Source organism: Protopterus annectens, chromosome 3.part0 (assembly GCF_019279795.1).
Source record: "Protopterus annectens isolate FY-2018-M chromosome 3.part0, PAN1.0, whole genome shotgun sequence".
NCBI lineage: Eukaryota > Metazoa > Chordata > Ceratodontiformes > Protopteridae > Protopterus > Protopterus annectens.
Window position 1 is genome coordinate 1,147,474,598 of NC_056731.1, and position 24,853 is coordinate 1,147,499,450.

The window sequence follows — 24,853 nt, forward strand, 5'->3', positions numbered from 1 at the left end:
GGTTTGATTTAAAGCCACACTGGAAACCACCTTAGGCATGAAGGAAGGATTAGTTCATAGAGAAACTCTGTCTTGATGGAAAATGAGGAAAGGTTCCACTGCCATTAGTGCCTGCAGCTCTGAGACTCTTCTGGCTGAAGTTATTGCTAGCAGCAGGGCAGTCTTCCATGATATAAAGTGTAGATCAGCAGAGAAAGGTGGTTCAAAGGGAGGTAGTGTAAGTTTTTTCAGAACACAATTGAGGTCCCATGTTGGTGTAGGTGCTCTCCTGGGGGGCCTAATGTTTTTTGCCCCTCTGAGTAACTGCCTTAGAAGTGGATGTGAAAATAAGGGTGGATCCGTGTTGTAGTGGGCTGAAATAGCTGCTGCATGGATTTTAATGGAAGAAAAAGAAAGTCCTTTGTGTAACATCTCGGTTAAATACTGTAGGATCTGAGGTATGTGAGGCTGAAGTGTATTTTGGTCTTTAGCTTGGTTCCAGGCGCAAAACCTTTTCCATTTGTCCGAGTAGGCCTTCCTGGTGCTGGGCCTCCTAGCTTCCAGAATAACATCCATAACTGCTTGGGAAGGAGGAGCTGGCTGGATGCTTAGGTGATCTGCCATGCAGCCAGATTTAAGGTTTTGAGCTGGCTGTGTAGAATCTGATTGTTTTGCTGTGTGAGCAAAAGGGCAATTTGTGGTAAAATCCAAGTTGGGCCCTGGGCCATATTCCTTAATAGTGGGCACCAGTGCTGGCGTGGCCAGTCTGGGGCTATGAGCATCAGTCGTGGTCTCTCCTTTCTGACTTTCAGAAGCACTTTTTTGAGAAGAGGCAAAGGAGGGAAGGCATGTACTGTCAGGTTTTTCCAACTGAATGAGAGTGCGTCCACTTTCCAAGCTTGATGGTGGAGTGTCCTTGTACAAAATTTTGTTAGCTGATAGTTTTGGGGGCTGGCAAACAGGTCTATGTCTGGAAGGCCCCATTTTTGAGTTATCATTGCAAATACTTGTGGATCCAGTTTCCACTCGTGGGGATCCATGATGTTTCTGCTGAGGTTGTCTGCCAATGTGTTCTTTTTTCCTGGCAGGAATTGAGCTTGTAACTGAACTTGGTAAGCCAGTGCTGTGTTCCACAAGGTCATTGCTTGCCTGCATAGAGGGTAGGAGTGTGTACCCCCTTGTTTGTTTATGTACCACATTACTGTGGTGTTGTCCGTCCTTATTGTAAGTTGTCCTGGATGTAATAGGTTCTTGAAGTCAGATCATTCTGTACAGCTAGCATCTCTTTTTGATTGATGTGCAGATTCCTTTGATCTGCAGTCCTGACATGTGTGCCCCCCCCAGGCGTAGTCCGATGCATCTGTTGTCATAGTTTGCCTGGCTGGGGACAAGGTGAAAGGCTGACCCTTGTTGAGGTAACATGCCTGTGACCACCACAGAAACTCCTGTTGTAGGCAGGGAATGAGAGATATCATTGTGTCCAAGCTGTGGCTGTGTTGAGACCATACGCTTTTTAGGTACCACTGTAATTTTCTCATATGCAGCTTTGCGAATGGTATTAGTATGCCATGAAGCCCAAGGCCTGCAGAATTTTTCTTGCAGGGAGTTGGGTCTTTGTTGCCATTGTTTTGAAATATTGAGTCAGTTGTAGTTGTTTGTCTGGCGTCAGATAAGCCTTCTGGGCCGTTGTATTCAAGCTGGCACCCAGGAATGTCATATTTTGTGAGGGTACTAGCTTTGATTTCTTTTCGTTTACTGTGTACCCCAGGCAACTTAGAAGATGTTTTACAAAAGCCAGATGTTGTAAGAGGATGTCCTTGCTTTCTGCTTGGATGAGGCAGTCCAGGTATGGGTATATTTGAATTCCTCTTTGTCTGCGGTATGCAATTACTGGTGCCAGGCATTTTGTGAAGACCCTGGGTGCAGTGGATAAGCCAAAGGGCAGTGCAGAGAATTGGTAGTGGGTTGAACCTGCAATGAAACGGAGGTATCTTCTGCAACTTTGTCTGATAGGGACATGCAGGTATGCCTCCTTGAGGTCCAACGTTACTAGCCATGCTTTCTTGCCCAACATGGGAAGAAGCTGCTGTAGTGTTAGCATCTTGAATTTGGGTACTTGTAAGAAGGTGTTTAGAACTGAAAGGTCCAGAATTGGTCTCCAGGCATTGTCCTTTCTGGGGACTAGAAAGAGTCTTGAGTAAAATCCTTGGCCTTGCTCCTGTGTAGGTACCAGCTGAATGGCTCTCATGTCCATGAGAGCTGTAATTTGTTTTTGTGCCTCTGCCCATTGATTTTGTGGCAGGTTTAGCATTCTTCTTTTCATTGGCAAGGTGTGGAAATGGAATCTGTATCCTCGTGAAATTATGTCTAGGACCCATTTGTCCTTTGTGACAATGTGCCAGTTGTCTGAAAAAAGTGCGAGTTTTCCTCCCAAGGGAGCTGCCAAGAGAGTGTTGTTTGGCCAGATGAGGTGCAAGTCATTGAGTTTGCCTTCTAGTAGTTTGGGGCCTGTCTTCTCCTCCCTTCTGTGTTGCAGTGCCCCATTGTCGAGGTTTGTATTGGGCTTGTGGTTGCCCTCTGCCTCTTGGACGTCTGTATTTACCCCTCTGTGGTCTGTCAGTAGCTGGAAAGGACCAATTTTTTGTTGGCCAATTTCTGCTGAAGCAAGGGGGCTGTACCTGTAGAAAATATTTGACTGTCTGCACAGATTTTGCCTTATTCTCCATTTTCTTTAAGACTTCTTCTGCTTTAACTCCAAATAGGACATCCTGCTGTAAGGGAGCATCTAGAAGCTTTGCTTTAACATAATCAGACAGAGTTTGTTCCTTTAACCAAGCATGCTTACGTATAACAGACCCAGTGACAGCTGCTCTGCAGGAAGCCTCTAAAGAATCAAACCCACATTGTAAAGTATGTTTTCCCACCTGTTCAGTTGCATGCAACATATCCTGCATTTCTTTCAATTCAGACTGTTGAGGGAGTGTGCTCATTTTTTGTCTTAACTGAAACATTAGAAATTGCTGATATTTTAGCATATGAAATTGGCAATTTAGTGCTCTCATAGCTAGAGTGGCTGAGGTGTAAACCTTTTTCCCCCACCTGTCTAGTGCTCTGGAGTCCCTTTCAGAGGGTACAGGATTTTATGCCATAGAAGCCTTAGCCCCTTTGGGACCCTGGGAGATGGTCTCTGGATCAGCAACAGGGCTTTTATAAAGGAATTTGTGGGAGTCAGGCACACTCTAGTATCTGTCTGGTTTGGCTGGAGCAGGAGGCAGAGAATCTGGGTTCAAACTAGATTCTAAGTAAACATCATCCACAATGTCTAAAACTGGGGGGATGGCAAGAGGTCTGTGCTGGGGGAGTAAAATAAACTCTCTGAGCCTTTTCTTTGAGTCAGAGTAGTTCTGACCTTCCCAGTGAAAATGTTCCCTCATAGTGTGTAAAGTTTCCCCAAAGGAGTAGTCTTCAGGGGAGAAGCTGAGGGAATGGAATCCTCAGCATCAGAATCTTCATAAGGGGAAAAAGAGTAATCTTGGTCCTCAGAGGAGCCTGAGGAAATAGACACTTGTTCAGAGGAGGCATAGTCTTCCTCTTGTCTAGGCCTTTTGTCGGGTGGGGGTTGGGAACCCCTGATTAAAGAGATCAAATCTTCCGCCATTTTAAGCATCTGTTTCTTAGGCATGGGGCCTAGAACTGGAGACTGAAGTGCAGTCTTTTTTGGTTTAATAGGAGTCTTAGGCTTAGGATACGTTTTTATGGTGAGCGTCGTCGGTCTGAAGACGCCCTCAGAAACCGAAGGTGTTTCTGCAGCACCGACATCTCTTTCTGCAGTGTCGTCAGTAGGGGCTAAACAAAATGGCTGCGTTGGCCTAGCACTCTCCGCCATAGGCTCCGAAGCGGTCTCGGGTTCCAAATCTACGGTAGCCAGGGGCCGCGTAGGAGCCTCACCGAAGACCGGAGACCGGCCCAGCCGAGGCCTCGGAGTCTGGCTTGGGTCTAGGCTGCCTGTCCTTATCCTTGCGTTTTTTGTGCACGCCGGTAGTCGGTTGCTCCAACGGCATTGTGTAGTTAAATTTTCTACCGAAGTAGTGTCGTGTGAAATCAAAGAGTCTTTTTTTTTATAGTACACTTATTGAACCTAGCACAAAAACGACAACCAGTGACGTCGTGGTCTGGGCCTAGGCAAGGTATGCATTAAGAATGAAAATCCTTATGAGGTATTTGCTTCCCACAAGAAATACAATTGTTAACTTTTTCTGACATTGATCTGAGGCAAGAAAAGTTTCCCCAACGGGGTACTTAGCTTTATTGAAGACTTCGGATCTGAAATTCGACTTCGAAAATCTCAGGAGTCGGCTGACCGGCACGTGTGAACTGCTTCTGCTTCGGGCACCGTGCGTCAAGAAAGACTGAAGAAAATGGCGTCAGATGCATTACATATACCCCTGGCGCACTGACGTCAGGGAAGAAGCGACAGCAACTGACGACGGACCAAGACTTTGGAATTCCGGCCGACTGCGGGACCGCCTGACGACAGGATAACCCAAGTGTGATGACTGCAGCAGGGTAACACGATGAACATCTGTACTATGTTCATCGTGTTACACTGCTGCAGTCATTACACTTGGGTAGAATCCCAAAGCTGAGGTAGGGTGGCTGGTTCTATAAGGCATTAGGGGTGGCTATAAGGTCCTGCAGCACTGCAGTGGCAAAGCCAGCTCTGGATTTAGAGTAAAGAGGCAGATGGTAATGCTTGGTGAAGGTATGGATTTAGAGTAAAGAGGCAGATGGTAATGCTTGGTGAAGGTATGTACAGAACTCCAAGTTGCTGCTTCCAAAATGTCCTTGGTAGGTACTCCTCTGAGGTAGGCAGTCGAAGTGGCTGTTGCCCTGGTGGAATGAGACCTAATGCTGTTCGGTACAGTTTTCCATGGTGTGTATAGCAGAAACGTATACAGTGCCCTATCCATTTTGAAATGGTCTGTTTTGAAATGGCTTTTCCCTGTGCTCCTGCAGCATATGCTGCAAACAATCGCTCAGTTTTCCTGAAAGCTTTCGTTTTGTCCAAGTAGAAACGTAACTGCCTGTGTATGTCCAAGGAATGCAGAAGTCTCTCCCCTTTATTCTGTGGATTTGGATAAAAAGTTGGCAAGTGAATAGTTTGGTTTAGAGCCACACTTGATACCACCTTTGGCATAAAAGTAGGGTTTGTTCTTGAAAACACCCTGTCTTGGTGGAAAATGATGAAAGGTTCCACTGCCATTAGTGTCTGTAATTCTGAAAATCTTTGTGCTGAGGTTATTGCCAGGAGCAGAGCAGTTTTCCAAGAGACATATTTTAAGTCTGCTGAGTTAGCTGGCTCAAAAGGAGGTAAAGTTAATTTTTCCAAGACAAAGTTGAGGTCCCAAGTTGGAGTTGGTGCTCTACGGGGTGGTCTTATGTTTTTAGCCCCTCTGAGGTGCTCTTTTAGCAAAGGATTAGAAAAAATTGGTGAGTCTGTGTTGTAATGAGCAGAGATGGCAGAGGCGTGGATCTTAATGGATGAAAAGGAGAGGCCTTTGTCCAGCATCTCAGTTAAGTACTGTAGTATCTGAGGAATATTTGGGACAAGAGGGTCAAGGCTGTGAGCCTGGTTCCAGGCACAGAATCTCTTCCATTTATCCGAATAGGCTTTCCTGGTGCTAGGCCTTCTGGCCTCCAGAATGACATCCATAACAACTTTGGAGAGAGGCATTGTTTGCTTGACTAAGGAATCTGCCATGCAGCCAGGTTTAAAGTCTTGAGCTGGCTGTGAAGTATCGGATTGTTTTGCTGAGTCAGAAGATGTGGGATTTGAGGCAAAATCCATGGTGGACCTTATGCTAAGTTCTTTAAGATTGGGTACCAGTGCTGGCGTGGCCAGTCTGGGGCAATCAGGATCATCCTCGGCTTTTCTTGTCTGACTTTTAGGAGTACCTTTGAAAGGAGAGGTAGTGGTGGGAAAGCATATACTTGTAGGTTTTTCCAGCTGAATGAGAGGGAATCCACTTTCCATGCTTGTGGGTGGCAAGTCCTTGTGCAGAATTTCTGTAACTGGCAATTCATTGGGGATGCAAACAGATCTATGTCCGGGCTCCACCATTTTTGTGTTGTCATTCTGAATATTTGTGGATGTAATTTCCACTCGTGTGGATCCATGATGTTTCTGCTTAAGTCGTCTGCCAGTGTGTTTTTCTCTCCAGGCAGGAATTGTGCTTGCAGATGAACTTGATAGGTTAGAGCTGTGTTCCACAAGGTCATGGCTTGTCTGCAGAGGGGTATGAATGAGTGCCCCCTTGCTTATGTACCACAAAACTGTGGTGTTGTCTGTCTTTAGTAGTAGTTGTCCTGGATGCAGAAGGTCCTTGAAAGCTATAAGGGCATTTTGTACAGCTAGCATCTCTTTTTGATTGATGTGAAGATGCCTTTGTTCTGCGGGCCACTTGCCCTGAATACATTGTCCTGCCATGTCTGCTCCCCAGGCATAATCCGAAGCATCTGTTGTCAGCGTTTGCCTGGCTGTAGGTTGAGTGAAAGGCTGTCCCTTGTTGAGGTGACAGGCTTGAGCCCACCATCGAAACTCCTGTTGAAGGCAAGGAATAAGTGGTATTACTGTTTCCAAACTGTGACAGTGTTGAGACCAGACATTCTTTAGGTACCATTGTAGTTTCCTCATATGCAGTCTGGCATATGGAATTAGTAGTATGCAAGATGCCATGTAACCCAAGGCCTGCAGAATTTTTCTTGCAGGGAGTTGGGTTTTTGTTGCCGTCAATTGGAAATATTGCGTCAATTGTCCTTGCCTGTCTGGCGTGAGATAAGCCATCTGGGCCGTTGTATTTAAGCTGGCACCCAGGAATATTCTCTCTTGTGAGGGCACTTGTTTTGACTTCTTTTCATTTACTGTGTACCCTAGGCAAATTAGCAATCTCTTTACAAACGCTATATGCTTTAGAAGAATGTCTTTGCTCTCTACTTGAATAAGGCAGTCGTCCAAGTATGGGTAATCTGAATTCCTTTTTGTCTGCAAAATGCAATTACTGGTGCCAGGCATTCTGTAAAGACCCTGGGCAAAGTAGATAAGCCAAAGGGCAGTGCAGAGAATGGGTAATGCATTGAACCAGCTAAGAATCTGAGGTATCTTCTGCAATTCTGTCTGATAGGGACATGCAGGTATGAGGTCCAAAGTTACGAGCCAAGCTTTCTTGCCCAGCATGGGAAGAAGCTGCTGTAGTGTCAACATTTTGAATTTTGGAACATCCAGTTAAGTATTTAGAGAAGAAAGATCCAGAATGGGCCTCCAGGCTTTGTCCTTTCTGGGAACCAGAAAGAGTCTTGAGTAGAATCCTTGTCCTTGCTCCTGTGTTGGTACCTTTTGAATAGCTCTCATGTCCATGAGTGCTGTAATTTGTCTTTGAGCCTCTGCCCATTGATTTGGTGGCAGATTTGGCATTCCTTTTAACTCTGGCAGAGTGTGAAAGTGGAACCTGTAACCTTGAGATACAATATTAAGAACCCATTTGTCTTTGGTGATCATATGCCAATTGTGACAGAAAAGTGCCAGTTTTCCCCCCAAAGGGGCTGCCAAGAGAGCAGTGCTTGGCAGGTGTAGTGGGAAGTCATTGGGGCTGTTTTTTATAAGGTTGAGGCCTGTCTTCCCCTTCTTTCTGGGTTGAAGCACCCCATTGTCGAGGCCTGTAAGAACCTTGTGGTTGACCTCTGCCTCTTGGACGTCTGTATCTGCCCCTTTGAGGTCTGTCTGAAACTGGAAAGGACCAATTCTTTGTTGGCCAATTTCTGCTAAATCGAGGAGGCTGAACCTGTAAGAAATCCTTCACCGTTTGCATAGATTTTGCCTTATCCTCCATTTTCTTTAATATCTCTTCTGCCTTAACTCCAAATAAAACATCCTACTGCAAAGGTGCATCCAATAATTTTGCTTTAACATGATCTGGTAAAGTCTGCTCTTTTAACCAAGCATGTCTTCTAATGACAGACCCTGTAACTGCTGCTCTACAGGAGGCCTCTAATGAATCAAAACCACATTGCAAAGTATGTTTTCCCACTTGTTCAGCTGCATGCAATAAATCCTGCATTTCCTTATAGTTAGGAAGATCTGAGTTTGGAAGCATTTTTTGTTTCAACTGAAACATCAAATACTGCTGATATTTAAGCATGTGAAACTGGCAATTTAAGGTCCTCATTGCTAAAGTTGCAGATGTATATACTTTCTTCCTCCATCTGTCTAATGCTCTGGAATCTCTGTCAGAGGGAACTGGATTTTTTGCTGGAGAGGCCTTAACCCCTTTGGGACCCTGGGAAATAGTTTCACGGTCAGCAACAGGGCTTTTATAAAGAAATTTGTGAGAGTCAGGGACTATGTAGTATCTGTCTGGCTTAACTGGAGCAGGAGGTAAAGAATCAGGATTTAAACTGGGTTCAGAATACACATCATCCACGATATCTAACACTGGCGGAAAAGCAAGTGTTGAGGTAATAAAAGAAAATCGCTGAGCCTTTTCTTGGATTTTGAATAATCCTAGCCCTCCCAATGGAAATGCTCCCTCATGGTATGTAAGGTTTCCCCAAAGGAGTAGTCCTCTGGTGGAGAGGCTGAAGGAACTGATTCCTCAGCATCAGAATCCTCATAAGAGGGTAAAGAGTATCCTTGGTCTGAGGATGAATCTGAAGAGATGGACACCTGGTCGGATGAGTCATAGTCTGCATCCTGTCTAGGCCTTTTATCAGGAGGAGGGTGGGACCCCCTGATCAGAGTAATTAAGTCTTCGGCCATTTTGAGCATCTGTTTCTTAGGCATGGAGGCCTGTCCTGGTGAATGGTGAAGTTGTTTCTTTGTTTTTAAAGGGGCTTTAAACTTAGCAGAAGATTTGCTGGTTAACTGAGTAGGTCTGAAAACACCCTCTGAAGCTGCGGGTTGTTCAGCTACTCCGGATCCCTCTGAAGGGTTAGTCTTGGTAGGTCATAAATCTGGTGTATCCAAAGGCCCAGCCATCTCCACGTGGGAGTCAGAGGTGGCCTGTGGTTCCAAAGAAGCGGTCGTCAGGGGCTGCGAAGGCACCTCGCTGAAAACCGAAGAAGTGGCGACTGGCCTAGAAGAGGCTTCGTCGTCAGTTTTGGGCCTCGGATGCCTATCCTTGTCTTTTCGCTTTTTGTGTATCCTGGTCGTCGGTTGTTCCGATGGCATGGTGTAATTGAATTTTCTGCCAAAATAATGTTGGGCAAATTCAAACCGACGTTTAATAGTGCGCTTGTTAAACCTAGCACAAAACCGACAACCTTTGACGTTGTGGTCTGGGCCTAGGCATGGGATACAATAAGAATGGAAATCCTTATGAGGTATTTGCTTCCCACAAGAAATACAATTAACTTTTACTGACATCGGTCTGAGGCAAGAAAAAGTTTCCCCAACGGGGTACTTAGCTTTGTAGAAGACTTCGATTCTGGATTTGGAATGAAAATCTCAGGAGTCGGCCGACCGGCACTTGCGAACTGCTTTTGCTTCGGGCACCGCGCGGCAAGAAAGACTGAAGAAAATGGTGTCAGCTGCATCTTATATACCCCTGGAGCACTGACGTCAGGGAAGAAGCGACAGCAACCGACGCCGGACCAAGACTTTGGAACTCTGGCCGATTGAGGGACCGCCTGACGGCAGGATAACCCAAGTGTAATGACTGCAGCAGTGTAACACGATGAACATCTGATAATGTATAGATCCTGCCCTGAAACGTAGATACTTTCTGCATGACTCCCTTATAGGGATGTGCAGATAAGCTGCTTTTAAGTCTAGGATGACTAACCAGGCATCCTTGGTTAGCATAGGAAGAAGCTGTTGCAGGGTAAGCATTTTGAATTTTGGTACCACCAGGACGGTGCTGAGAATTGAAACATCCAGGACTGGGCACCAAGAACTCTCTTTCCTGGGTACCAGGAAGAGTCTGGAGTAGAATCCTAGACCCCTTTGTTCTACTGGAACTGGCTGAACAGCTCTGACATTGAGCAGGGAAGCTACTTGGCTTTGAGCCTCTGCCCACTGGTTTGGAGGAAGGTCTGGAAACCCTCTTGGGGTTGGCAGTGAATGGAAATAAAATCTGTACCCCTGGGATGCAATGCTGAGGACCCACCGGTCCTGTGTGATGGACATCCAATTTTTTGCATGAAGGGCAAGTTTTCCTCCTAGGGGCACAAGCAATTGGGTAGGGCTGAGGAGTGGAGTAAAGAAGTCACTGAGTTTTTTCCATAATGTGGTGGCTTACCACTCCCTGCTTTAGGGGTGGGGGCACGCCATTGCTTAGATCTCTGCATACCCTGACTGTAGTCTGGATGGTCTGTTTTCCCTGGGTCTGGTTTGAGCAGGCCTGGAGGGGGCAGGAAAGGACCAGTATTTGGAAGGGCAATGCCTACTGAATCTAGGGGGTTGCACTTGTAAGAATTCTTTAACAGTCTGTATAGACTTAGCTTTTTCTTCCATCTTTTTTAGCTTTTTCTTCCATCTTTTTAAGAACCTCTTCTGCTTTGTGAAAAGAAATTTGCGAGTGTCAGGTACTCTGTAGTACCGGACTGGTTTCCTAAGGGCAGGAGGTAAAGTGTCAGGAGTAAGACTGGATTCCATAAAAACATCAACATCATCCAGGACAGGTGGTATTGCTAAAGGCCTGTGGTAAGGCAACTCTAGGAATTCTGAGTCTCTTTTTGGACTGAGGATAGTCTTGCCATTCCCAGTGGAAATGCTCTCTTAAGGTATGCAAGGTTTCACCAAAAGAAAAATCCTCTAGAGGGGAAGCAGAGGGAATGGATTCCTCTGCATCTGAACCTTCATAAGTAGATAAGGGCATGTCCTCATAATCAGAAATCTCAGAGTCATCGGACTCCTGGTCTGTAGAAGCTGAAGGGGACTGATCTCTTTTTCTCTTAGCAGGGGAAGGCTGACTTCCCCATATCAGCGTAATAAGGTCTTCTGCCGTTCTAGTCATTTGTTTTTGTGGCATGGGAGCAGGTGCATACGCTTTGGCCATCTGTTTTCTAGGCGTAGTGCATACTCTGGGCCTAAGAAACTCGGTAGTTTTTGTTAAAAAAGAAATCGTCTAAGTCGAACATCGGTTGAGTGAAGAACTGCCTCAGAAGCCGGTGCCTGCACAGCGGCTCCGGACCCATCCAAGGTAGAGACACCATCCAAGGTAGAGACATCCACAGGTTCCATAGTCAAAGAAGAGTCTCGCGGCATACCAGACTCTGAATGGGTCTCGGTAGAGGCCTGCGAATCCACTGAAGCGGGTATAAGGGGCTGCAAAAGCGCCTCACTGAGTACCGGTGGACTGGCAACTAGCTTAACGGAAGCATCGTCGGCAGCTTTGGACCTATGCGGTCTGTCTCTGTCTTTATCCTTACATTTTTTTGGAATATCGGTAGTCGGATGGCTTACTGAAGTCATTTCAGAATACGAAGATAGAGAGCGAAAGAATTTAGCGACAAAGAGAGCCCGACGATGAATGGCTCTGGCATTAAACAAGGCACAAAACTGACAGCGAGGTATGTCATGGTCTGGGCCTTAACAGGTGATGCAGTAAGAATGAAAATCTCCGTGAGGTATTTGCTTTCCACAGGCAAGGCAATTGTTAACTTTTTCTGACATCGGTTAGAGCAAGAAAAAAGGATCCCCAATGGGGTACTTAGCTTTAGAAGACTTCAGGATTATTCAATTCTTAAATGAAAATTCAGGTAGCGGCCGACCGGCACTTGCGAACTGCTTCTGCTTCGGGCTCCTCATCTAGAAAGACTGATGTAACGGCGTCGGCTGCCTGTTTTTATACCCCTGACGACCTGAGTTCAGTCCTGGAGCGACAGCATCTGACGCAGAAATACTAAGTCTCTGGTATCTGGGCCGACTGAGGGCTACCTGCACGCCGATAACCCAAGTGTGATGACTGCAACAGTGAAACATGAAGAACATCCGCTTCAGGCTCCTCGGCAAGAAAGACTGATGCAATGGTGTCGGATGCCTGTTTTTATAACACTGATGACCTGACATCAGTCTTGGAGCGACAGCAACTGACGGAGAAATACTAAGCCTCTGTTATTCGGGCCAACTGAGGGCTACCCCTGGCACGATAACCCAAGTGTGATGACTGCAACAGTGAAACACAAAGAACATCACTTGGCGTACGGCTGGTGGCTGAAAAGTTCTGAGGACTGGTGCATGCAGACGTCACCTTTATGGCCCACGTATCTGCCTCTACGTCAGACGTCTGATGCACCAAGGGGGACCGAAAAAGCTTTGGAAACCTGGCCGGACAAGCTGATCGGAAGAAGGGTAAACCTACTAGTAGAATACTGCAACACTGGAATAGAAGGACATCAAGTACAGTCAGGTTAGTCTGGTTATTAGTTGCATAAAATACATAAAAGTACACATAACTCATATACTCCTTAAGGTCATGGTATATAAATAACAAATATAAATAAGTATAAACTAGTTAAAATTAAAATCAACTAAAATTATTCCCTTTATCAGTTATGTGCTTTAAGCTTTAAAATACAAGCAATAGAAATAAATTCATTGAGCCCAGGCCATCTACTAGCATCCAATACCATTTACCATGACATGTCCTTCTTTCTCCAGTAGAATGCTACTAGGTCCACTCCTACAGTCTAAACTGACCTGGTCAATAACTACATACTTAAAATGGTGTCCTGGAAAACCACAAACATGCTTAGCAAGGGCATTTGTCATAATGCATTTTTTGATATTATACTTATGTTCGCAAAATATGTTGTTTCACTTTGCGGTACGTCTTCCCCACATAAAAACAAGGGCACACTTCACATTGAGCCAAATAGACTACTCCCTTAGATTCACAATTAAAATTTTCAAGATGTACCGCAAAGTGAAAGAACGTACTTATGAAATTGAGTGTAATATCAAAAAATGGATTATGACAACTGCCCTTGCTAAGCATGTTTGCAATTTTCCAGGACACCATTTTAAGTAAATAGTTACTGACCAGGTCAGTTTAGGCTACAGGGGTGGACTTACTAGCCTACTACTGGAGAAGGAAATGTCACGGCAAATGGTATTGGATACTAGTAGATGGTCTGGGCTAAACAAATATACTTCTACTGCTTGTACTTTAAAGCTTAAAGCACTGAACCGATAAAGGGAATAATTTTACTTTTTATTTTAACTACTTTATACTTATTTATATTTATTTATATACCATGACCTTAAGAAGTATATGGGTTATATGTACATGTTTATGCATTTTATGAAACTAGTAACCAGACTAATCTGATTGTACTTGTTCTCTTTTCATCTTGCAAGCTAAGCAGGGTCGGGGCTGGTTAGTACTTGGATGGGAGACCATCTGGGAAAAGCAGCTGCTGTAGGCTTAACATTTTAAACATTTAAGCATTTATAAATAATTAAGTAGTTCTATTGCCCCTTTTATCAGCTATTTTGATTTTCAGGCCTGTTATTAGACATAAGTTGTGTGTTTCTGTACTGGTGTTATATATTTTATATGTTATATTTTAGATACATTTGTATGGTGAATATTGGATAAAAGAAATGTGCTGCTTTAAGGAAGGGGGTATGTTTGGATTGACCAATGGGGTTACTTCTGACTGTATTTAGGCAAACATGTACAGGATTATCTGATGAAGTTCATAAGAAGTGAACAAAAGCACTCATCTTTTTTATTTTATGTTTATTACAGTTCAATAAATTGTAGTTTTACCGTGGATCCGCTTGAGCCAGCTTTTGTTTGGACTATGAATGACAACATACCAGTTTCCAGTGTTTTGAAAATGTGTACAGCAAAATTGTAAAAAACTGTGCAAAAAATGAATGCATTTTGTATAGATTTATGGCATGCACTTTTTACAATTCAATAATTTTATAACCTTTAAATGACACAGTTTTTAACAGAATTTGATTTATTCACAGTGATAAGCAGTTGTTTGAGTCATTTAGTTATGTGAAGAGAAGTTTGATCCATTTTAATGACTGATTCTTTTACATCACATGGTGAATGGGGAAAAGTGTTAAGTGTGCTGGTGTTATTCACTTAGATGTTCTGAAGTCGTCTTATATTCAAAAAGCTGAAAGTGCTCAACCTCACACTATTTATTTTTCGTACGGTATATAAAACCATAAAAAAGTTTTTGGTGGACACTGTCTATGTAGTTGCATACCCACAGCTTGGAATACTGCTGGTTAGGTACATAACAAAGGGGACATTGTACTCAACAGGTCTGATGAATGCCAAATACAGTGGAACAATGACTTCAATGGCTCTAGATGTCATACCTTTGTTTATAAATTGCTCAGCATAGAATGATTTCCTCACTACTGTAGACATCTGATGGTCAAAGGCAAGACTACAGTCTGTGTGAGTCCCTAAGTCCCTGACTACTGGGTCACCTCTAAGGGGTGTGTTGTTAATATGACAGTTACCAAGGGTGGATGACTTCCCGAAGGATACTATTATGCCTTTCTTGGCATTTAGTTTTAGACTGGATTTGCTTGTCTTTGTCAGCCTTTCCTGGAGATCATTTGTGTTGATGTGGGATTCACTGACAGCTCCTAATGTGCAATCATCTGCAAATTTAGTCAGCCAAAGACCACTAACACTGACCTTGACTTCAGAGAAGTAAATGCCAAAAAGGAGTGACCCATATTTCACAAAAGCAGTTTTGGGGCCAAAGGCTACACAAGCAACCATGGACTTACAAAACGAGATGTACATACATCTAAGGTAAAAAAATACTGAAAATGATGCAGACTGATATCTTCTTTTACTCAGGGCACAATAACATATGTCTATGTAGTAAAGCTGTTGGAATGTGCTCTTACACAAGAGCAGCTCTAGGTGTCGGGCTCACTGGGCAAATGTCACCTGGTAGCAGATTCTCTTGTAATAAATTCTATTACAACCCTAACCTATACAAAGAACATTGCTTGTTATATTGTTCCCTGTTGGTCTACACATTATAAATCCTGTTTAACCTGGATGGACCTATGCAGGAAAATTAGGTTTACAGGTAGTTAACCAGGATTGCAGTTTAGAAAAGAATTGAGGATCCTAACCCAATTTCCCAATTGCCTCAAAGCACTGTCTGGTTCAGCAACTTGCTGAAGGTCACACTTTAGGAAACAGGAAGCAGTTTGTTAGAGTCCATAACATCTTAATCCTCTGTGCCAACTGCCAGACCACTGACTTGCATGAGATAAAATGACTGAGTACACTCCCATAATAGCTTATGTCTTGAGCAGTAGGAAAATGTAAAACTGAAACTCTGGGATTCACCTCTATGAAGTCTCAAGTTCATATCCCCAAGTTGGAAGAGAAAAGGATTAGAAAGAATCCACATTAACAATAAGGATGCTCCTCACCTCTGTGAGGTCAGAGAGGCTAAGGAAAAGGAGGGCCTATGCCTAAGAAATTAGTTTCCAATCAATTCTTCCCCCTAAGTTTATGGTGCCAAACAACACTCAGGTTCATATGTTCATAGATTACTAGGCTAATGGCTTAACAGCCCTTACAAGCATATGTTCATAGATTTCTAGCCTAATGCTTAAGAGCCCTTACAAGCTCAGACAATATAACCTGATATTACCCAATATATGGCTCCTGGGGCAACAGTATGGCATGAATTTATGCCTACGCATGGTTTACCTTAGAGACTGTCCCTGTCCATGAGGGACATATGCACTAGCCCCATCATGAATTTGCGATTCCCCATCCATTGATCCGAATTGCATTTGAAGAGGGCCAGGAAAGGCTCTGTTTAATATGAATAGGAAGCCTGTTCCAAAGAAGGGTCAATCTCTTAAGACAGGCACATGTCTCTCCAGCGTGTTTTGTTTGAGTCACTAAGTTTAGATCCCTAGATCGGGTGACCCTCATGCTGTCTAACTTGCGGATGTGTAGCAGCTCCATCAGGGCTTTATTTGAGTGTGTCTGGTAGGTCAGGCATAGGCCACCCTTAAAAGTTGGTAGGAGATAGACTAAAAACTCTCTCACTTTACTCTTTCTGCACAGGACATGTTGTTTACACACTATTTTTCTTTGTGAGGAATCTCTGTAGTCAATCCAGCCATTGTAAATGTCTAGTCAAGTACATGCCAAATTGCAAATTGTACTCTATTATTGGTCTAATGAGAGTTGAGTACAGCGGGACTAAAATTTCCTTGGATCTGGATGCTACACCTATTTATAATAAGTTGTGCCACATAGGATTTCCTCACCACTGTGGACAAATGGTAGTCAAAGATCAAGTTACCATCTATCTGTGTACCTAGAGCTCTCACTTTTGAGTCTACTCTTGGGGATACGTTATTGATGATGTAACTTGCAGGTGTACTTGACTTCCCAAAGGGTATGATAATGCATCTGTTTCATATGTAACTTCAGGGCACAGTTCCGGCACCAATCATTTGCCTGATCTAAACCCTCCTGAAGGATATCTACATCATTGGGGGATTCAGTGACTGATCCCAGCTTGCAGTTGTTGGCAAACTTTGTCATCCAGAGGCCTTCCACATTAGCTCTGACTTCAGAAAATTCTGAAAAGGAGTGGTCCCAGCACCGAGCCCTGCAGCACACCACTATTAACTGGCCTCTTGCTGGATTTGGCTTCAACTACTTTAACCACATGTCTTTGTCCACTCACTTGAGGTGATAAAAGCAACCATCTTACCAGTCCTATGAGCAGCCTCCTTCAATTCTGTTAGAATTCAGAAAAAAAACAACTTCAAAGGGCATATGAACACAGGATCTTTTAAATGGACACAACAAGGATCCAGATGCAAAATATATAAGCAGCAAAAAATAACTGGTGGATGTAGGGAGGAAACACACAAGTAGTCAACATGTAAAACAGCACAACTAATTGTCATAGACGTGCATATGTACTGAGCATGTCACTGTCTGGAAAGAGATCACGTTACCTGGGGGAGAGAAAAAACTACACACTAGGGACATCAAGGGCTGTCCCTGATGTCACAGCAAAATGGTAGCCTTAATGGCATAGGAAGGTACTAGGCTAGCTGCTCTTGTGGGTCACTTTAAGCCTAGCTAGTTTCACTTTTGGTGCATGAATTAATCTATCCTGTTTGGTGTTATTTATTTATTTATTTATTTTACATTTATTTTACATTTGTTAACCGGGCTAGTCTGGCTGGATACATGTCCATTTTCAGCAGAGGCCCGAGGAGAAAAGCTCCACTATCAGACTAAGACAATACATGAGGAATACTTTACTAAAATAGATCAATCTTTTTTTTTTTTTTTTGGTGTTAAATTGGCCCGATCCATTCCAAGGTGAACAATTATATATTACCCCCAGTAAAAATAACTGGAATCATACTATAGATAATTTGAGCCCAAAAATGGGATAAACATTTAGGAGCTGCTTCTGTCAATTAATATACAGGGGGCAGTCCTGGGGTAAATTTTCCATTACCCATACAAAATCCATGTTGCACTTCAAAACAGACAGGGATAAGCTTTGTTTTACATGGATGGGGAATCTGTTGCAGAGTAGTGGCATCCTCTGCAAGAAATACCCATCCCTCCAAACAGTTCTGTTGTTGTAGAAGAGGCTTAGATCCCTGGACTGATGCCATTTGAATTGTTGATATGCAGTAGGTCCATCATTACTGGGTTGGGAGATGCCTTGCAGACACAGCTTACCTCTTATCAGCCTATGGATATAAAGTATAGCCACAGGGCTTTTCGTTGGTCCATATAGGACACATTGTTTTGGCCTTATATCCTTTTAGTAAAAGTACCTCTGTGGGTGTTTTAGTTGTTGCATGTGTTTGGACAGATACATGCCAAAGGGGGCACTGTACTCAATGATTGACCTAGACTGTCCATGCTTAAACAGCAGCACAATAACATTCTCTCAACATTGTCTGAGTAACACACAAATAAAAAAAAACTGATTAACAGAGGACAGTCAGTACAATGGCTATCTTACCAAACAGTACCAATAGGGGTTTCTCAAGAATTAACATAAAAAAAACTAAAAGCAACTAGGTGCCAGAGCTCCAAGCAAAGGCTCACTGCCAACCAACCATGAAAACAAGGCACTACAGAGGTAACAGAAATAAATCTTGAAACAACGCTCAATACGAGTCAAAACTTTAATATTAAAATAAAAACATCCACAAATCGAAACACATTTGCCTTGTTTTTGTGGTTCCTCAAGGATTAATATTAGGGCCTTTGTATTGTGCATGTCATTAATAAGTATGCTGAATACTAATCAAAAAAGCCACTGTGACTCAATAAGCAGATTCCAGTTATATATGAAACTATCATGAGAGAGAATATATAATTATATTAACCATGGGATGGGTAAGGCCAATCCAACAAATGGGATGCTGGCTAGACTTAAAATGTCCTGCAAGCACAGATAGCTTAGCATTTATCTATGAATCTACAGCAAAAGATTGTATATCAAGGGCTTTTGAGGGATCCAAGAACATAGAAGCTACTAGCTAACCCTGGCTTCTGTAATGATTTAGTATGTCTAGAAAGTTTAGTAATGCAGTTCCAGAGCTATGCCCTGGGTGAAAACCATGTTATGCTTCAGAAAGCTAAAAGGTGGACAATGTGTTATGAATCTAAGTTTTCAGTATGTCAAGCAGTTTGAGTTGCATTAAATGTTTAGGTGGTTAAGTTCTCCTGCAAGTAATAATGAAACTTTAATTTCACATATACATATGTTTTAAATAGCATTGGTGTTAAATGGTCATTTAATGGATAAAATGATGATTCTATGCCAGCCCAGTGACACAAAGGGATAATGATGATCTTATGCCAGCCCAGAGACACAAAGGGATAAATTTGTGACCACAACCAAAGCAACCAGAATTTGATTAGTGGCTCAAGCGACTGATGGTTGTAGCGAGAAGGATGGGCAGTGCCTATCCTTGGGGAGCAAGGTGGTTCTCAGTTAGTTATGTGTGCTGCTTCAAGTGTCATGGGATGGAGGTCTCTCAAACACCAAAGGCAGGTGCTGGTTCAGGGAGGAGCATGCACTGTTTCTACTCAAACTGGCAACAGTAGCTCCTGCTCCAAAAATGAAGGAATGTGCATACATGGGTGTGGTGAGAGCGTTAGTAGACCCTGTGGTAAAGCAGGTGTGGGCATCACTACCAAGGGATGAATTAGGATCATAAAAGAAAAAGGCTGTCATTGCTAGGACCCTGGTGAGAGCATGCAAGCCATCACTCGATGTCTGCCCAGATGACGGATCCCACCATGGCAAATCTGATGATGATCCTTAACTCCAAGGACCAAATAAGCCCATGTACCACTGGGGAAACCTGACAGTCAGTGGGCAAAGGGGAGACAATACAGGAAAAAATGGTGATGATCTTGACAATTTTAGACTAAGAAGGGTGTCTAATTAACTGCCTTTTTTGCTCACTCAATTTTTTTTTTCAAGATTACACCACTGAAACATGATAATTTTTCCATGGTGGTGCAGCGGTAGCGTTGTTGCCTCACAGCAAGAGCTTCTACTGTTCAATTCTCAGCTGGAGTGCGGGGAGTGCCTTCTGTGTGGAGTCTGCATGTCCTCCCCGCGGTTGGGTGGCATTCGAAGACATGCATAAACGGGCATGCCTTCGTTGAAGGTTGGACGTCGAGCTGGCACCTCGGCGTTTGTGAAAATCTACTGCCAATCATTAACGGACCGGAGGTCCGCTGTGGCGACCCCTAACCGGGAGAAGCCGAAAGACAAACAACCACCACTGAAACATGATTAGACAGCTGGGACAGCATGCAATGTAAAGGTGATCATTAAAGCTCTTGGCAAAATGATAGTCAAATGTTAGCAGCTTGCTTGTACAACATCAGTTTGTGTTTACATATGGAAGTTATTTGTGACTGTAAAAACAAACTTATTTTTAATATTTTGCAAAAAAAAGTATTTTTTAATATTTGTATGTATATTTTAACATATTATCAATGCAGACATACACAAACATTTTAGTTAATATGCAGTAGCCTAAGAAGAATGGCAATACACTTAAAAATGGCAAGCTGTAAAATTGTGTGGCGTTGTCGGGTAGCAAAAGAAGAAAAAATGTTACAGCTACAGTTCATTTCCTGCCGAAAACATATTAAAAAGATGATTAACCTGAATCCTCCAACACTTCAAGGGTGAAAGTTAGTACTTGCAATATTTCTATAACAAAGACAAAATGACATCAAAGTGTAAAGCAAGACATGCTATCCCTATATCACACTGAAATGTCAGAATGCTGACAGGCAGGTTTCCGACTAATTCTTCTCTTTTCAGCTTTTCCCGGGTTAGGGTTCACCACAGCAGAACAATGGTCCACAAAATGATTGGCAGTGGAGTTTTATGGTGACCCGGTGCCCAACCTTCCACAGAAGGCACACACACACAGAGACACACAGAGACACACAGAGACACACACACACACCTAGGGCCAATTTAAAGTGCTCAATCAACCTGCAAGCCTGTCTTTGGGATGTGGGAGGAAACCGGGGCACACGGAGGAAACCCACACAACCGCAGGGAGGACATGCAGACTCCGTACAGAAGGCACCCCAGCCAAGAATCGAACCAGAGAACTTCTTGCTGTGAGGCGACAATGCTAACCACTGCACCACCACAGCCGCCCCTACTCCACATTTTTGCTGGCTGCACAAAAACTTTCACTTGGAACTACTACTGTGAAATAGAACAAAGGAAGGATAATAAAATTAAATAAAACTGCATACATACCTTTCCTGGCAGAAAATAATTGTACTTGGAGTAATATAAAACTTCTCAATAATGTATCAAAAAACTCTGATCTGTTTTGTTGTTATTATAAGACTCCTCAATAAGTGTGATTTTTAAACACTTTGTTACTTGAAAGATCACTTAAGATATTGGAGCAAGTGAGGAACACTGCGCCAGCTGTTTAATGCAAATTTCAACGTACAACAATCCTCAAAATATAACCTCATAGTTAAAGCACAATGCCACTATATTCCTTGAACAGCTAGGCTCTTACCTGACTGCCGAACCCTTTGTAAAGTCTGCTGAGCCAGGACCTCTGAACGGGGCACTAGAATGATGAAATCCACCTTGCTAAACCTGCCAAGGTCCAAACTCTGTGTACCACTGTCAGCGACAGCACACACTTGGGATAGAAGCTTCCGAGCAACCACAAGCTGAGCCTGATAGATCTGGAAAGATTCACTATCCAAATCAATTTCTAAAGGGGGAAAAAGAACGAGAACCATTTTTTCATTAACATTACTAATAAAAACATATGGACCACAAGAATGTAACACATTTGACCCAGTATTAACTATGACATTACCTACAAACAGTGTTACTTTATACCACATAGTATAAACTAACACCAAGAAATACAACCTTTAGAAGTAAAGATACATATCAAAAGTATAGTTGTGTGAGAACACTCACTATAGCACTAGATGTTGAAGTAAAATCATCACTGCTGCACTACTACTCATTATTGATGGAAATTAACATCAGTGCATAACTGCCCTTCCACCCTGACATCCAGAGATTATGGATGTTCCCAAAGTGGAGCTAAACTTCTCTCCTATCCAAGACTCATGTTCAGCCTACAGATAAAAGAGAGAACAGCCTACAACTTTTTCAATATTTTTTTGGTAGGAGAGTTACCAACAAACCTGTCTTTCATCCTTAGTCTGAAAAGCTCTGGAGGACCTAAGAAGTTTACCTCATTTACCTAATCAAATAAAAGTTTGAAGGCCCAGAGAAATCCTAAACACCCAGAGGAATTCTATGGTTCGAGTTTTAACTGCCGAGTACTCCTCCCTGGTATAAAACAAACATATATTTCTTATATTTTACTTGTGTTATGTTATATTATAATGACCAGGTTTATCCATGCTGGTAAATACCCATTTTCAGAGGGGACCCAGACAGTAAGCGTAGAGTAAGACAAAGCAAGATACAAAATTAATCAGCATATTAAAACAACTATACTCAACAACCTGAAAAAAATCAGGCAATTAGGTAAAATGTACGTATAATAGTAAACAAAGGTAAATACAGTATTAAGTAATATAGAAGATACAAGTTGTAGGCAACATGGCTCCCTATTGTAATTCTGAGACTCAAGTGCTCACCCAGAATGATGGGCAAAATTATGAAAACACAGGAAAACAACAAAATGTCAAACATTGCTGTTCTTTAATTTTTTTTGGGGGGAGGCAAGTTCCTTCAACCCTCCCCCCCCCCATGTGTGTGGGGGCACCAACCCTAAACCAGCCAACTCCCAGACAGCCACACCTTAGAGAAAAGGAAGTACTTCAAGAAAGTTCAATCTCAGACATAGTATACACAAGTGTGCAGTTTCAGTTATTCACTCTAGCTATTCCAGGACTCAAAAATCTCAGAACATCAAATGTTTACCAGGCAAGCAAGTTGTGAATTCAACTTGAAAGGAAATGGGCAATTGAAACAAGTGGCGTATACAGATAACATTAATAAGTGGAGAGAGACAAATGTGAAAGAAGCAGGTAGGAAATGATGAAGGGTAGCAGAAGTACTGGAAAAGGTAAGGCTAAGACATGTGAAGGTCATATGACTCTGGAGTACTACTGTTGTTAATTAGCAACAAGAGAAAGTATATAAACGGGTAGTGAGAGAAGCAGAATATCAAAAAGGGCTAGGAGACGACACTTGAGACAGGTTAATGCACTGTTGTAAGAGATTTACATGAACTTTTGAAATTTCTTGTACTTCTGATTTACGTCAACTGTAGTGGTAGTGTATTTCACATATCATGCAGGAAAATGCTTGTACCTCTGTTACTTAAGTTTGGTTGTATTTGTGTGTGTGTGTAGATTTTCTTCATCCAAGGGGAAAATTGAGGACCCATCAACCTCCTTCCTTTCTCCACTCCCAAGTACATAAATAAAGGCCATTCTCAGGGGGAAGGAAAGGAGCTGTACTGCAGCAATAATCCCTTTTATTGAAACATCTACTGTTACTGAGAGTGTACTCACACAACTGATCATATTCATCACACAGATTACTACTGCAGGAGGATTCATTACTGTGGGCAGAGTTATTTATCCACTTAGGTTAAATAGTGTAGTGGTAGTGGTTACAGTATGTTCTGCAGACTGCACTACTCCTAGCCTTTAGTGCCCATCTTGTTGTTGTCTTTTCGGCTTATCCCGGTTAGGGGTCGCCACAGCGGAACTCTGGTCTGCTAATGATTGGCAGTAGATTTTTATGGTGCTGAGTTGCCAGCCCCATCTTGTAATTTCTGAAAAAGTTGTGAAGGGTTGTCCAAGTAGCTGCCACACAAATACGCTGAGCTGAAAAACACTTCTTATGTCATGCATGCTCACACCTTAACGCTTTGCCTGGGATTTTATTCACCTTGCTCTTTACTTCAAAAGACAGCTGCTGTTGAAATGCTTCTCTATTATAGTGATACCTTACTCACTAAATATAATGTAACTAGCTGGGGTTTGAAATAATTGTTAAGGTGTTTACCTCAGAGTATAACGTCTGATTCTCACCTTTGAAGGAAAACATGTTTAAAATGAGTCAGAAGGGCAGCTAGCCAAGTACTTATCTATGAAACTAAAGTCACTTTGCCAGCGCTTGCTAGAGTAGAGTACAGGCCTAACCTATTCCATGGGCAAGATGCATGCAAAAAAGTACAGTTGTGTACACTTACCATAAATGTAGATGTTTGAGTGTATTCGCTGTTGCAGTCATTACATTTGGGTAATCTGCTGGCAGGTTGCCCTCAGTCGGCCTGAATAACAAAGTCTTGGGTCCTGTGTCAGTTGCTGTCTCCTCTTCCATGACGTCAGGTCGTCAGGGGTATAAAAACATGCAGCTGACGCCATTTTAATCCGTTTTTCTTGCCCCAGATGTCAGGTGCCCCCCAAATGGGCAGCAAACAAAAAAAAAAAAAAAATATATATATATATATATATATATATATATATATATATATATATATATATATATGTAATTTAGAACACAAACATTTTACCTCCAACCAAAAGCAAATACACCAAAAAGGCTTGGGCTGGTGGGTGGGTAACCCGGACTGCAACAGTGAATACACTCAAACATCTACATTTATGGTAAGTACACAACTGTACTATGTTCTTTGTGTTTCACTGTTGCAGTCATTACATTTGGGTAGAATCCCAAAGCTGTGGATGGGAGAATGGAATTATACAGCATTAGGAGCAGCTATAAGGCCCTGCAGGACAGCAGTGGCAAAGCCTGCCCTGGATTTAGGAAACAGAGGTAAGGATTGGTCCTGAGGGCCACCCTGTCCGGATAAAAAATGATGAAAGGCTCCACTGCCATGACAGCCTGTAGTTCTGAAATCCTTCTAGCTGAAGTGACTGCTAAAAGAAAGGTGGTCTTCCAAGAAAGAAATTTTATGTCTGCAGTAGCAGCTGGTTCAAAAGGAGGTAGGGTGAGTTTTTCCAGCACAAAATTGAGGTACCATGCAGGAGTCGGTGCTCTCCTGGGAGGTCTCAAATTTTTGGCCCCTCTGAGGTACTGCTTTAGCAGGGGATGAGAAAAGAGAGGCGGCTCTGTGTTGTAATGAGCTGAGATAGCAGAGGCATGGATTTTTATAGAAGAAAAAGATAGGCCCTTGTGAAGCATCTCAGTTAAATATTGCAGAATCTGAGGAATATTGGGCATTGTTGTGTTTATTCCTTGTGCTTGGTTCCGGGCACAGAATCTTTTCCATTTATCAGAATACGATTTTCTAGTACTAGGCCTTCTAGCCTTGAAAATGCCATCCCTCATATGTTTACTG

General features: G+C 42.8%; 1 protein-coding gene across 1 annotated transcript in view; it reads right to left on the reverse strand.

Annotated features, from left to right (window-relative positions):
• The window catches only part of GREB1L (GREB1 like retinoic acid receptor coactivator), a 3,215,862-nt gene that overhangs the window by 1,178,805 nt on the left and 2,012,204 nt on the right, over window positions 1-24,853 (reverse strand). The window contains exon 17 of the mRNA XM_044065377.1: window positions 21,059-21,262. Coding sequence (XP_043921312.1) covers window positions 21,059-21,262 — 204 coding nt within the window. The remainder of the gene's footprint in view (window positions 1-21,058; window positions 21,263-24,853) is intronic.